The sequence below is a fragment of the Chiloscyllium plagiosum genome, unplaced genomic scaffold (assembly GCF_037043375.1).
Source record: "Chiloscyllium plagiosum isolate Xiang-an unplaced genomic scaffold, Cpla_swu_hap1 HiC_scaffold_6, whole genome shotgun sequence".
Classification (NCBI taxonomy): domain Eukaryota; kingdom Metazoa; phylum Chordata; class Chondrichthyes; order Orectolobiformes; family Hemiscylliidae; genus Chiloscyllium; species Chiloscyllium plagiosum.
Window position 1 is genome coordinate 129,402,374 of NW_028270144.1, and position 13,828 is coordinate 129,416,201.

The window sequence follows — 13,828 nt, forward strand, 5'->3', positions numbered from 1 at the left end:
CTCTGTCCACCCCCCCCAGAGGAAACAGTTTCTAATCCCATCAAATTCATAGGAAACCACATAAACCCCTGAACTGAAAGGAATACAGACCAAATTCATTGAAGCGGAGTTTGCAATTTAACCCTAAAAAGGCCAGGCATCTTTCTAGTGAATCCAGGCTACAAAGGTAAGATGGGATATCCTCCCTGAGGTTTACCACAGTTGAATGCAGTCCCTTTAAATATTTTCCTCAATGGGTACATACTTTTGCCCCTTGTATATCAGCCACATAGGGCCTTCATTCTATTAGCCATTTGGATTGATTGATATTTCGCAGATTAATTTTTAGGAATCTGATTACTTGACATCCAATTACCTCCACGTTATTCAGGACATTAATCAGTAACTTGTACTGGGGGAGTGCGAGGGGCAGGGTGCATGCAGACTGAACTGAACCATCAGAATCAAACAACACAATCAGTATCACACTGTAAATAGCATCTTAGTCATGAGTCACCTTCCTAAACTGCTGAAGTCTGGGTGATGTAGGAACACCCACAGTGCTCAGAGGAACGATTTCTAGGATTTTAACCCAGTAACAGTAAAGTATCAGCAAAATATTTCAGGATGGTGAGTAGCTTGGTGTAATACTTGCAGGTGGTGACGCTCCCATGTATCTGCTGCCCTTATCCTTTTACAAGGAAGTACTAGGCTTGGGAGGTGTTAAGGAGCCTTGCTAAGTTGCTGCAGTGCATCTTGTAGATGGTCCACACTGTTAGCACTGTGCATCAGTGGTCAGGGAGTGTGTGTTGAAGGTGGTCGATAAGGTGCCAAGCAAGTGGGTCCTTTGTCCTGGAGGGTGTCAAGCTTCTAGAGCATCGTTGGAGCTGCACCCACCCAGACAAGTGGGAGATATTTCATATACTCTGACTTGTGTCTTATAGACAGCGGACAGGCTTAAGACAGTCAGGGAGTAAGTTACATTGAGAATTCTCAGCCTCTGCCATGTCCTTTTAGCACAGGATTTATACTGCTAATCCAGTTCAGTTTCTGGTCAATAGTAATCACTAGGATGATAATGGTAGGAATTCAATGGTAATATTACAGAATGTCAAGAGGTGATGGTTAGACTCTCTCATGGAAGCATCTACTGATACCTGCAATGTCTGGAGGCCAACTGCTTGAACGACCACTGGAAGAGGCAAGCACAAATGAGAAGCTCAGCTGGTGAGAAGAGAGCCCAGAGAAAACAGAGGCTACTGAATACTGCATCTTCTCAGCCCAATATCTTCCTCTGCAGCAAACGTGGCAGAGTGTGGCAATGGCAGAGTGCGATTCAGGTGCCCCAGAAGATGACGTTGAACAGAGTTGACAACCATAGTTCAATTGGTGTGTAATGAAATGGAGGGCTATCATGTACTGTATTGAGGTGACCACTGATTGGCACTTGTGACATGAACATAACTTACTCCACATCAGCTCAATCCTGGAATATAACCAAAGAACTTGTGTTTCCTCCAAGATGACATCATCAACAAATGGTCACAGTACAAGGACAGAGTGAGGTCATTCTCCACCCCACAAATCCTTGCCCCATTCCTCTCCTCATTCTGAAAACAGTTGACTGAAGTGATGGAGGACAGTACCTGTCGGAGTTGATTCTCAAGCCCCTCCCGGACATCACCTGCTTTACTCAGCACCAGGGGAGCACGGAACACTGGCTCTGTAAGCACAAAACAAAAGGGAAACTCACTAAAGGAGAAAGTGAGGACTGCAGATGCTGGAGATCAGAGTCTAAGAGTGTGATGCTGGAAACAGCTGGTTGGGCAGCATCCGAGGACTTTTGCCTGAAACATCGATTCTCCTGCTCCTTGGATGCTGCCTGATTGGCTGTGCTTTTCCAGCATCACACCCTTCAATGATGGAAACTCACTAAAGACAAACCCAACTCCAATCAGACAAAGCACCTGAAGTAACCAGTACCCTTTATCCATCAAGTTCCAATAACCATAAATCATATAGCACTGGAGAAGGTCTCCAAGCTCATTTGACTTGTGCTGACCCTTTAGTACAGCTATTTAATTAATCTCAGTACCCTCTGTTCTTTGTCTAGAGCCTGGAAACGTCCCCATCGATTTATTCATCTAACTCCCTTCTAAAAGTTATTACAGAAAAAAGATAAATGGCATCAAAGCTTTTCATTTTGCCCTCATCAGGACAATGTGCAAGAAATACCAGTGTAAAGAGGAACAAATTTTTTAAATTGTATCAGAATAAGTACTGATTGGTTGGCAAGTGGACTCTGATTGGTACAGGCATTGCCATGGAGAATGTAATGTTGTTCCCCATTACTGTGGAATTTCTTGTAATTTGTTCTGAATGCAAGATGTAAAGCTTCAAAGTGTTTGTTTTCCAGCAAAACTCAAGTTTTATACTACTGAACTAACATAAAAATGACTGAATCAGCTTCCAGGTCTTACACTTGCACTCATCCTTTTGCCAATTATCTTCAGTCTGTGACCTCTGGTTACCAACCCTCTCCCCAGAGGAAACTGTTATGCCCATTTCCTCAGGTCCTCACAATTTGGAATGCAGACAAGGTTGTACAGTGACTCAAGCATGCATTTCACAGAGCATGGTAGACACTCTAAACAGCAGAGGGAACAATTGTCATGTCCTATACGTCAAAAGGTTACTCCTACGAACGCGCCAATGGAAAATGCATCACAATAGTGTAATACAACATCCCACAGAGTATCGCAGGAGCGTTTATCAAGCAACCCTCAACACAGATCCACACAGGGAGATACTGGTATGGTGACAGTTTGGACAAAGAGCACTGTTAAATGATTGTACTGAAAGATCAGAGAGTGGGAGACAAGATTAGGGAGACAATACCAAAACTCTGGGCTTTGACAGCTGAAGGCATGATCACTCAATAGTTGGATGATGGAAACTGGGAATACTTAGAAATCAGAATAAAAGAAGCATACACATCATTGGAGAGTCGTTTAGGGTGAAGAAGTGGAGGCATTTGAAACCAAGGTGATAACTGGTGATGTGAAAGTTTGCCAAACTGGATTTGTGTGTTTGTTTAGAGCAGGGAGGTAGTGACTGAATGAAAATATCTTGTAGTTTATTCTCAGCCTCCGTAACTAGTTACGTTCTAGACTCAAATTGCCTTCAGAACTATAAAGGCTTGAAATGATTGACAGAACAGGAAGAGGAACAGACCTGGTTAAGTAAGTCTATAACGTTCACAGAATCACACAGTATAGAAGAAGCCCTTTGGCCCATCGAGTCTTTATTGCCAAGATTTATCCTTGTAAAGTTCATACTGCTTGACTGAGTCAGAAGTAAAGATTTAGAGAACAGGAGGCCATTCATTCCATCAAGCCTGTGTCAGCTGCTGATCAGCCTAACACTGTGCCCAAGTGCTGGGTTGTGACCTGAAACATATCACATATGGAAAGGTGAATGTCATTGAAGGCAGAGTCATGTTGCTAAAGCTTTTCATCTTGCACGCTACAGGACAAATGTAAGAATGCCAATTTCAACAACTTATACTGGAGGAGAAAAGGGCACTGATTGGCTGACATATTTTATGGAGAAATCAAAAGGGATTTAACCACTCCCTTAGCTTTTGTGCAATTAAAAAAAAGCAAAGCGCGAACATTTCCCTTTAGTTCGCAGACAACAGGCCTGTTACAAATGTGTTGCTTGTACGAAGTGTAAATAAGCCTTGTATGAGGTCACCTAATCATCTTAAACTGTTTGTTAATGCAGCTAGGAGCGCATTCATTGATGTTTATCAAGTGCCGCCCAATCAAAGCATAGTCACAAAACAAAATGTTCAGTGATGGAGCTGTCAATTCAAATCCCAACTTAGTTTATATAAGGCTTTGTAATTTAAAAAAAAAATTAGGGAATATAAATCTGGTTTCATTCAAAATGACCACAAAATCTTTAAGGAGAAAGTGAGGTCTGCAGATGCTGGTGATCAGAGCTGAAAATGTGTTGCTGGAAAAGCACAGGTCAGGCAGCATCCAGGGAACAGGAGAATCGACGTTTCGGGCATAAGCCGAAGAAGGGCTTATGCCCGAAACGTCGATTCTCCTGTTCCCTGGATGCTGCCTGACCTGCTGCGCTTTTCCAGCAACACATTTTCAGCACAAAATCATTAAGACATAGATCAGCTACAATGGCACTGAATGGTAGAACAGCACCAGGAGGGGCTGAACAGCCTTCAGCCCAATAAAGACAACAGAACAAGCAAAAGGCCCTACCTAAGGAATTTGAAAACTAACATTCAGAGATTTATGAAAGACACAATGAGAGTTTAACAGTCCTTCCAAAACTTTGAAGGTCATTGCTGGATAGCTTCTGGCATGATACCTGGGAGTCAGAAACAATCAGAGGTCCACACTATCTAATTTAAACACACAGACACAGACACACACAGACTAGGGCAAAGTCTTTCACCACCTCAGATTGTCTCAAAGCACTACAACATGAGATATGTGTTTTTAAAGTAAAGCCAATACAGAGTCTACTTTTCTCACAGCTGAATACCATTGGCCCAGGACACAGGCAAGAATGCTTTTGTGTTTTGAGCACAATATTGGAGGTTGGCACTGCCAATGCTGTACTGAAGGAACGATAAACAGAGAGATACCATTTTCTGTAAGAATCTGTGCCCTCTAACGTGGATATTAAAGATTTCTTTTGAAGGTGAGATGCACCTTCGGCTTTGCCTCTCAAACAACAATATGCAAACCATTTACATTGGTAACCTTTTATCACACTGCTGTTTGTGGGATCTTGCTGTGCACACATTTCTGCAGCTATTCCTACATTATAACAGGAATTAGTCTTCAAAAATAATTTATCTGTCCCAAAGTTCTCAAAGGAGCTACATATAAACAAAAGGCTTTTTGTTCCCCCAGTAGTGATTGGGGGATATTTCACCTGGGTGGGAAGGTGGGGCCTTAGTTTAACTTTCCGTCTGGGACTCAGCATCTCAAACAGTCTAGCACACCCACAGTGTTGACACTAGAAGCATCAGTCTCGATTAAATGCTTGAGTCTCTGGAATGAGGTCATGAACCTATGATGGCCTAACTCAGCAGACACTATTACTAACTGAGCTAGGGCTGATCTATGATGGCAGATGCTGGTGATCCGAAAAAAAGGCAGAAAGAGCTAGAGAAATTCAGCAAGTCTGGTATCATCCTTGTGTTTCCTGCTGAACTTCACCACCACTTTCTGATTTAACTTCAGCTCTGGCATCCGCAGTACTTTGTCTTTACATTAGCCATTTTAATGGTTCAGGGATTTAGTGGCCAACTCTAATTGCTCAGAGGACATTCCTGACGGTGGAGTCACATGCAGGCCAGATCAGGTAAAGATAAGAGATTTTCTTTCTTGAAAGGATGTTAGAGTTATAGAGGTCTACTGCACAGGAAAATGCCCTTTGGTCCATTGAATATGTGCTGGTCAAAATAACCTAACTATTTAATTCCTTTTAGAACATAGAACATTACAGCGCAGTATAGATCCTTTGGCCCTTGATGTGAAATCAATCCGAAGCCCTTCTAACCTACACTATTCCATAATCATCCATATGTTTATCCAATGACCATTTAAATGCCCTTGAAGTTGGTGAGTCTACTACTGCTGCAGGCAGGCTGTTCCACGTCCCTACTACTCTGAGTAAAGAACCTACCTCTGACATCTATCACCCCTCAATTTAAAGCAATGTCCCCAATGCTAGCCGTCACCATCCGAGGAAAAAGGCTCTCACTGTCCACCCTATCTAATCCTCTGATGATCCTGTATGTCTCTATTAAGTCACCTCTCAACCACCTTCTCTCGAACGAAAACAGCCTCAAGACCCTCAGCCTTTCCTCGTAAGCCCTTCCCTCTAAACCAGGCAATACCCTGGTAACTTTTCTCCACACCCTTTCACATCTTTCCTATAAAGCGACAACCAGAACTGTACACAATACTTCAACTGCAGCTGCACCAAAGTTTTGTACAATTGCAACATGATCTCATGGCTCCGAAACTCAATTCCTCTACCAATAAAAGCGAACACCCCGTACGCCTTCTTAACAACCCTATGAACCTTTCAACTTTCAGGGATCTATGTACATGGACACCAAGATCCCTCTGCTCATCTACACTACCAAGAATCTTACCATTAGCCCAGTATTCTGCTTTCCTGTTGCTCCTTCCAAAGTGAATCATCTCACACTTTTCCACATTAAACTCCATTTGCCATCTCCCAGTCCAGCTCTGCAGCTTATCTATGTCCCTCTGGAACCTGCAACATCCTTTTGCACTGTGCACAACTCCACCTACCTTAATGTCATCTACAAATTTATCAACTCATCCTTCTATGCCCTCATCCAGATCATTTATAAAAAATAACAAACAGCAGTGGCCCCAAAACAGTGCTATCCATCATTAGTAACCGAACTCCAGGATGTACATTTCCCAGTATTCTTTCAGCTAGCCAATTTCTGATCCAAACCACTAAAGCACCTTCAATCCCATGCCTCCATATTTTCTGCAATAGCCTATTGTGGGGAACCTTGTCAAATGTTTTACTGAAACCCATATACACCACATCAACCACTTTACCCTCATCCACCTGTTTGGCCACGGTGGCACAGTGGTTAGCACTGCTGCCTCACAGCGCCAGAGACCCGGGTTCAATTCCCGCCTCAGGCGACTCTCTGTGTGGAGTTTGCACATTCTCCCCGTGTCTGCGTGGGTTTCCTCCAGGTGCTCCGGTTTCCTCCCACAGTCCAAAAATGTGCAGGTTAGGTGAATTGAACATGCTAAATTGCCCGTAGTGTTAGGTGAAGCGGTATGGGTCTGGGTGGTATACGCTTCGGCGGGTCGGTGTGGACTTGTTGCGCTGAAGGGCCTGTTTCCACACTGTAAGTAATCTAATCTAAAAAAAAACTCAATAAAAGGTTTGTGAGGCACGACCTACCCTTCAAAAAACATGTTGACTACCTCAAATCAAGTTATTTCTATTTCTTATAGTCCTTTCCAACACTTTACCCACAGCCGAAGTAAGGCTCACTGGTCTATAATTACCAGGATTGTCTCTACTCCCTTCTTGAACAAGGAGACAACATTTGCTATCCTCCAGTCTTCTCGCACTATTCCTATAGACAATGAAAACATAATGATCAAAGCCAAACGTTGTGCAATCTCCTCCCTGGCTTCCCAGAGAATCTGAGGATAAATCCCATCCAGCACAGGGGTCTTATCTATTTTCTAATTTTTCAGAATTGCTAACACCTCTTCTTTATGAACCTCAATCCCATCTAATCTATTAGCCTGTATCTCAGTATTCTCCTCGACTATATTATCTTTTTCCTGTACAAAACCGACGAAAAATATTCATTTAGTGCCTCTCCTATCTCCTTGGACTCCACGCACAACTTCCCACTACCGTCCATGACTGGCCCTAATCTTACTCTAGTCATTCCTTTATTCCTAACATAGCTATAGAAAGCTTTAGGGTTTTCCTTGATCCTACCTGCCAAAGACTTCTCATGTCCCCTCCTAGCTCTTCTTAGCTCTCTCTTTAGATCCTTCGTGGCTAACTTGTAACTCTCAAGTGCCATAACTGAGCTTTCACGTCTCACCCTAAGATAAGCCTCCTTATTCTGCTTGACAAGAAATTCAACTTCCTTAGTAAACCACAGTTTGCTCACTTGACCACTTCCTCCCTGACTGACAGGTACATACTTATCAAGGACACGCAGTAGCTGTTCCTTGAACAAGCTCCACATTTCAATTGTGCTGAATCCCTGCACCTTCCTTCATCTTACGCATCCTAAATCTTGCCTAATTGCATCATAATCACCTTCCCCCAGCTATAACTCTTGCCCTGCGGTATATACTCATCCCTTTCCATTGTTAAAGTAAATGTAACTGAATTGTGGTCACTATCACCAATGTGCTCACCTACCTCCAAAACTAACACCTGGCCTGGTTCATTACCCAGTACCAAATCCAATGTGACCTTGCCTCTTGTTGGCCTGTCTACGTACTGTGTCAGGAAACCCTCCAGCACACACTGGACAAAAACTGACCCATCTAAGGTACTCGAACTATAGCGCTTCCAGTCAATATTTTCCAGCATTTGGTATTGCAAACATACAGCTAAACACTTTTTAAATGTTGTAATGAGGGTTTCTGCTTCTATCACCCTTACAGGCAGTGGGTTTCAGATTCTAAAACACCCTCAGTACCTTTTTTACCCTCACATCCCCTTTAAACCTTCTGCCTTTTACTTTAAATCTCTGCTCCTTGGTCACTGGTCCCTCCACTGAGACGGAATGTTCCTTCCTGTCTCTGCCTCTTATAATTTTATTCATTTCAATCACATTCACCCCGCCTCAGGCTGCTCTGCTCCAGGAAAAACAAGGTAAAAACAATGACTACAGATGCTGGAAACCAGATTCTGGATTAGTGGTGCTGGAAGAGCACAGCAGTTCAGGCAGCATCCAAGGAGCTTCGAAATCGACGTTTCGGGCAAAAGCCCTTCATCAGGAATAAAGGCAGAGAGCCTGAAGCGTGGAGAGATAAGCTAGAGGATAGTGCGGGTGGGGAGAAAGTAGCATAGAGTACAATGGGTGAGTGGGGGAGGGGATGAAGGTGATAGCTCAGGGAGGAGAGGGTGGAGTGGATAGGTGGAAAAGGAGATAGGCAGGTAGACCAAGTCCAGACAAGTCAAGGGGACAGTACTGAGCTGGAAGTTTGGAACTAGGGTGAGGTGGGAGAAGGGGAAATGAGGAAACTGTTGAAGTCCACATTGATGCCCTGGGGTTGAAGTGTTCCGAGGCGGAAGATGAGGCGTTCTTCCTCCAGGTGTCAGGTGGTGAGGGAGCGGCAGTGAAGGAGGCCCAGGACCTCCATGTCCTCGGCAGAGTAGGAGGGGGGAGTTGAAATGTTGGGCCATGGGGCGGTGTGGTTGATTGGTGCGGGTGTCCCGGAGATGTTCCCTAAAGCGCTCTGCTAGGAGGCGCCCAGTTTTATACAAATCCTGCATAACTTCCCTGCTCTTAAACTCTATGCCTTGGCTAAAAGACAAATATCCCATATGCCTTCTTAATCACTGTATCAACCTGACCTGATGCACCTTAAGGGACATAAACACCAAGGTCCCTCTTATCCTTGGTGCTTCCCAGGGTCATACCATTCATCATGTATTACCTTGCTTTGTTTGTCCTGCTCAGTGCATTACCTCACACTTATTCCATTGCCACTGACCAGTAACAGCCATCTGACCAGTTCATCTATATCCTCCTCACTATTTACCAACACACAAATTTCCAATCTTGAGCAAACTTATCTGACCAACCAGGCGAAAGTGAGGACTGTAGATGCTGGAGATTAGAGTCGAGAGTGTGGTACTGAAAAGGCACAGCAGGCCTACATCAAATGCATTGCTCTCATCCTCATACCTGGTCACCTCTTCAAAAAATTCAATTAAGCTGGTCAGACATGAGCTCCCCTTAACAAAACCATGCTGACTGTTCTTGATTAATCCCCGCCTTCAAAGACTAAATTAATTCTGTTCCTCAGAATGGTTTTCAATATTTTCCCCACCACTGAGGTTAGCCTGTCATTGTTCCCTTCTTGAATAAATGGTAGCACACTGGCCTGTTGTCCAGCCCTCTGGCCTGCTGTCCAGCCCTCTGGCCTGCTGTCCTGTCGTCAGAGAGGAGTTGAGAATTACTGACAACATGCTATTTCCTCCGTTGCCTCACTCAACAGCCTGGATACATTTCATCTGGCCATGGAAATGTAACTATTTTTAAGTCACCAAACCATTCAGAACTTCCTCTCTGTCTATATTAATTTCTTTAAGTATATCATGGTCCTTCTCAGATTTCCAAATCCACATCATACCTCTCATTAGTGAACACCGACAAAATATTCCAGGATTCACCTGTCCACAATCTTTGGTTTCTTGCACAAATTATTATGTGACCCATAATGGGTCCTACTCTCTCCCTGGATATCCTTTTACCATAATGTTCTTGTAAAATAATTTGTAATTTTCCTTCATTAATTTTTTTTAACTCCTTTTTTGCTCTAATTTACTTTTTAAGTTTCCCCCATACATCTTTAGGGTTTCGGCGATTTTCAGCCCTCAGTATTTACCATAAGTTTCCCTTTTTGCTTTATCCATTATGTTCCTTGATCCCAGGATTCACAGGATTGGTTGGTCCAACCATTTTTCTTTAATGGCATAATGTTAGGACTGTACTCTCCTTACTCCCTTAAAAGGTATCCCATTGTTCTGAGACAGATTTTTCTGAAAGTTAGTGCTCTCAGTTCAATCTGGCCAAATCATAGCGGTTTGTAAAACTGGCCTTCCTCCAGTTTAGAACTTTCATTTCAGGCCCATCCTTGTCCTTTCTCAAAGCAATCTTAAATCTAACGGAGTAATGAGTGCCCTCTACAAAATGCTCCCCCACTGACACTTGTATTATATAGAGCACTGATGAAATATTATCAGAAACAAGCTTTCTGTCTTGTATGGGTTACGAGTTTGTATTAGCAAGTTATGGAAATGTTAAATCTCTGTCCCCATTTCTTTTCAACGACGAGATCACAGTGTCCTGACTTAGGGTCATAGCATCTTAAAACAGGTGAGTCCATTCCTAGCATTAGCTAGACTATTCATACAGAAACCCAGGTAATATTCTGGGGGAACCCAGATTCAAATCCTGCAAACATAGTCGGGGAGTGGTCGACTTCTTTTCAAAATCACAGAGCAAAGTGCATTTAAGTGGCTCCTGTGGTACAGAGGTAGTATATTTATTTCTGAGCTAATCATCACACAACACCAAGTTATAGTCCAACAGGCTTAATTGGAAGCACACTAGCTTTCGGAGCATTGCTCCTTCATCAGGTGATAGTAAAGGAGCGACGCTCCGAAAGCTAGTGTGCTTCCAATTAAACCTGTTGGACTATAACCTGGTGTTGTGTGATTTTTAACTTTGTACACCCCAGTCCAACACCGGCATCTCCAAATCATGACTATTTCTGAGCCAGGAAGTCTGGGTTCAAGTCCCATCTGGTCCAGGTTCGTAACACTGCTGAACAGATTGATTAGAAAGTATCTTAAAAAGTACTAAATCTGTAAAAATCACTGGTCAGAATGCCATGTAGAGGTGTGCAAGTTTTACTACAAGAAATTTACCAAGATGATACTAAGGCAAAAGACTTCAGCATTGAGGAGGCGAAAGAAACGGATGCATTATTTTTGGAAGACACTCACATTTGAGAGATTTTGGTCACGTAAAATAAGGGAAAATATATCTAATGGTCAGTGAATCTATAACTTCAGAACACATGTTTAAACTGTCACAAGGGGATATGTTAGAATTTTACTCTTTCTAAAGCACTGATCTCACCAACAGGACATTGAATATTTCACAAAGAACAGAATCTAAATTGGCCTTTACAAAGGAAAAATGAGGTGGAGAAATAGTAGAAGGAAAAGATAGGATGACTTAGGATCAAAAGGTGGTGCAGGTGGGATTGGGGTTGATGCAGTTTTGTCACGGGGCAGCAGAAATGTGATGTGCCAAATGGCCGCTCTTGTGTTGTAACATCCTATACATTAACTTTAACACAAGCAAAGGGCAGCCAGTTACATGCCTGGACAAATCCTTTGAGAAAACTCTCAGAGGCGGGCGGAACCAGTAGTGCTTCAGCTTTAGTTCGTGATTGAATCAGACCTGAAACAGACATTTTAAGAATTTAAGAAGTTCCACTCCACAATGAAGAAAGATTGTAAAAACTCTTCAGTTCCCCTGGGCATCCACATAAGCCTTTTCACTGTCACATACCTGTATATCCCACAAAACTTCCTCTGATCCCATTACTCTCATTCCTTGAACTATGTAAGACTGGTCCTTTTATCTCTCACTCTCCCCATCCATCATTTTCTAAAATTATTTTTAATTTTTTCATGAATGTATGAGTCAGACTCAGCATTTACTGCTCATCACCAAGTGCCCTTGTGTGACTTGTTGGGTCATTTCAGAGGGCAGATAAGAGTCAATCACATTGCTGTAGGTTCAGAGTCTCATGTTGGCCAGACCAGGTAAAAGAAAGGGAAAAGGTATTAGTGAAACAGGTGGGGTTTTACAACAATCAAGGAAAGCTTCACGGTCACATTACTGGGACTAGTTGTTAGAATATTGAATGGACTTAAACTCTAAACATTCGCCTGTAACTGTGTTTTTGTTTTTGCCACTGTTTACCTATTATTTACTTAATCTGTGATCTGCCTGTATTGCTCGCAAGATAAAGCTTTTGACTGTGCCTCGGTATACATGACAATAAATTCAATTCAATTTCAGACATATTAATTGATTTTAAATCTGGTAGGTACAATAGCTGTGGGATTTAAACTTGTGTCCTGAATTACTAACCCAATGACATTTCCACTTTACCGTGATCACCCCAATCTGAAAAATGACTCAATATGGGATTAGGTTGGTGTGTTCAGGATTTGTCTATAGGGTAGAATTGTTACACTTGTAATTTAGGGAATTAATCCCTGATTTAGAAACTGAATTTAAATACCATTAGCTGCCATGGTGGGATTTGAAGGTATGTTCCCAGATCATTACGGAAAACAAATGCTGGAGATCACAGTGGGTCAGACAGCATTCCCTGGAGAGAGAAAGCTAATGTTTCGAGTGCAGATGTCTCTTCATCAGAGCTTATCGAGACTGGAAGCAGGCAGTTAGCTTGCTCTCTCTCCATGGATGGTGCTTGTGGTCTCCAGCATTTGTTGTTTTCAGTGTAGATTACAGCATCTGCGGTAACTAGCTCCCACATCATTATCTGAGCCTCTCAGTGACTAGTTTAGTTGCTTTGACAACACTAACTGCCGGCTTAAAGTGGAGAGTATCTCCAGTTTAGTGGCTACTACATCGCCTCCCCGTCTCTGAACATCCTCCCCTCTTGGCGGATTCTGGGAGCAGGGTCCCCGGGCCAGGCGGCTCCCAGGGCCGGGCCAGGCCGGGGTCCGGCTCCCAGGGCCGGGCCAGGCCAGGCCGGGGTCCGGCTCCCAGGGCCGGGCCAGGCCAGGCCGGGGTCCGGCTCCCTGGGCCGGGCCAGGCCAGGCCGGGGTCCGGCTCCCTGGGCCAGGACAGGCCGGGGTCCGGCTCCCAGGGCCAGGCCAGGCCGGGGTCCGGCTCCCAGGGCAGGGCCGGGCCAGGCCAGGCCGGGGTCCCGCCTCTATCCCTCCCTTCCCGCCCAGATCAGAAGCTCACTCCCATTCTCACCGGGCTCAGGCCCTGCTCCTGCCGCCGCCGATTCCTCCTCCGCTTCCTCGCCCAGCCTCCTCCTCCTCCTTCTCCGTCCCGGCTGCTGCTTCCTCCTGCGGCCCAGCGGCTGCTGCCAGAGCGGCCCGGCCCCAGAGTCCGCCCCGGGCGAGGGGACACGGCTCCCGCTGCCCGAGCAGCAGCGGCGGCGGCGGCACAGCGGGCAGGCGAGGCCGAGGCTCAGGCAGCCGCGGCACAGGCCGCTGTCTCCGGCCTGGGGCTGAGCCTGGAGCCGGGGCCCGGGCCGCTCTCTCCGGGCCCGCTCCCCACTCCCGCTCCGGGCCGCCATCTTGTGATGTCGGAGGCCCGCCCCCGCCGCGGGTGCGCGCGCGTGGAGCCGGCCGCGGGGCCGCGCACGTTACCAACCATGGCCTTTGGTGCCTAGCAACCAGCTCCTCACTAACCCCACATCCTTCATTAGTGCTGCTTCTCTCAACTAACCATAACTAGCTGCTTCCTCACCTAATCCAA

General features: G+C 44.7%; 1 protein-coding gene across 2 annotated transcripts in view; it reads right to left on the reverse strand.

Annotated features, from left to right (window-relative positions):
- The window catches only part of rnf169 (ring finger protein 169), a 28,780-nt gene extending 15,071 nt beyond the window's left edge, over window positions 1–13,709 (reverse strand). Inside the window, exons 1-2 of one of the 2 annotated variants that reach the window (XM_043692545.2) lie at window positions 13,319–13,709; window positions 1,626–1,702 (exon numbers count right to left, since the gene is read on the reverse strand). In XM_043692545.2, the coding sequence (XP_043548480.2) occupies window positions 1,626–1,702; window positions 13,319–13,646 (405 nt within the window). In that variant the 5' untranslated portion in view covers window positions 13,647–13,709. The remainder of the gene's footprint in view (window positions 1–1,625; window positions 1,703–13,318) is intronic. The other variant, XM_043692546.2, reaches the window with a different exon arrangement.
- Between the last annotated feature and the right edge of the window lie 119 nt (window positions 13,710–13,828).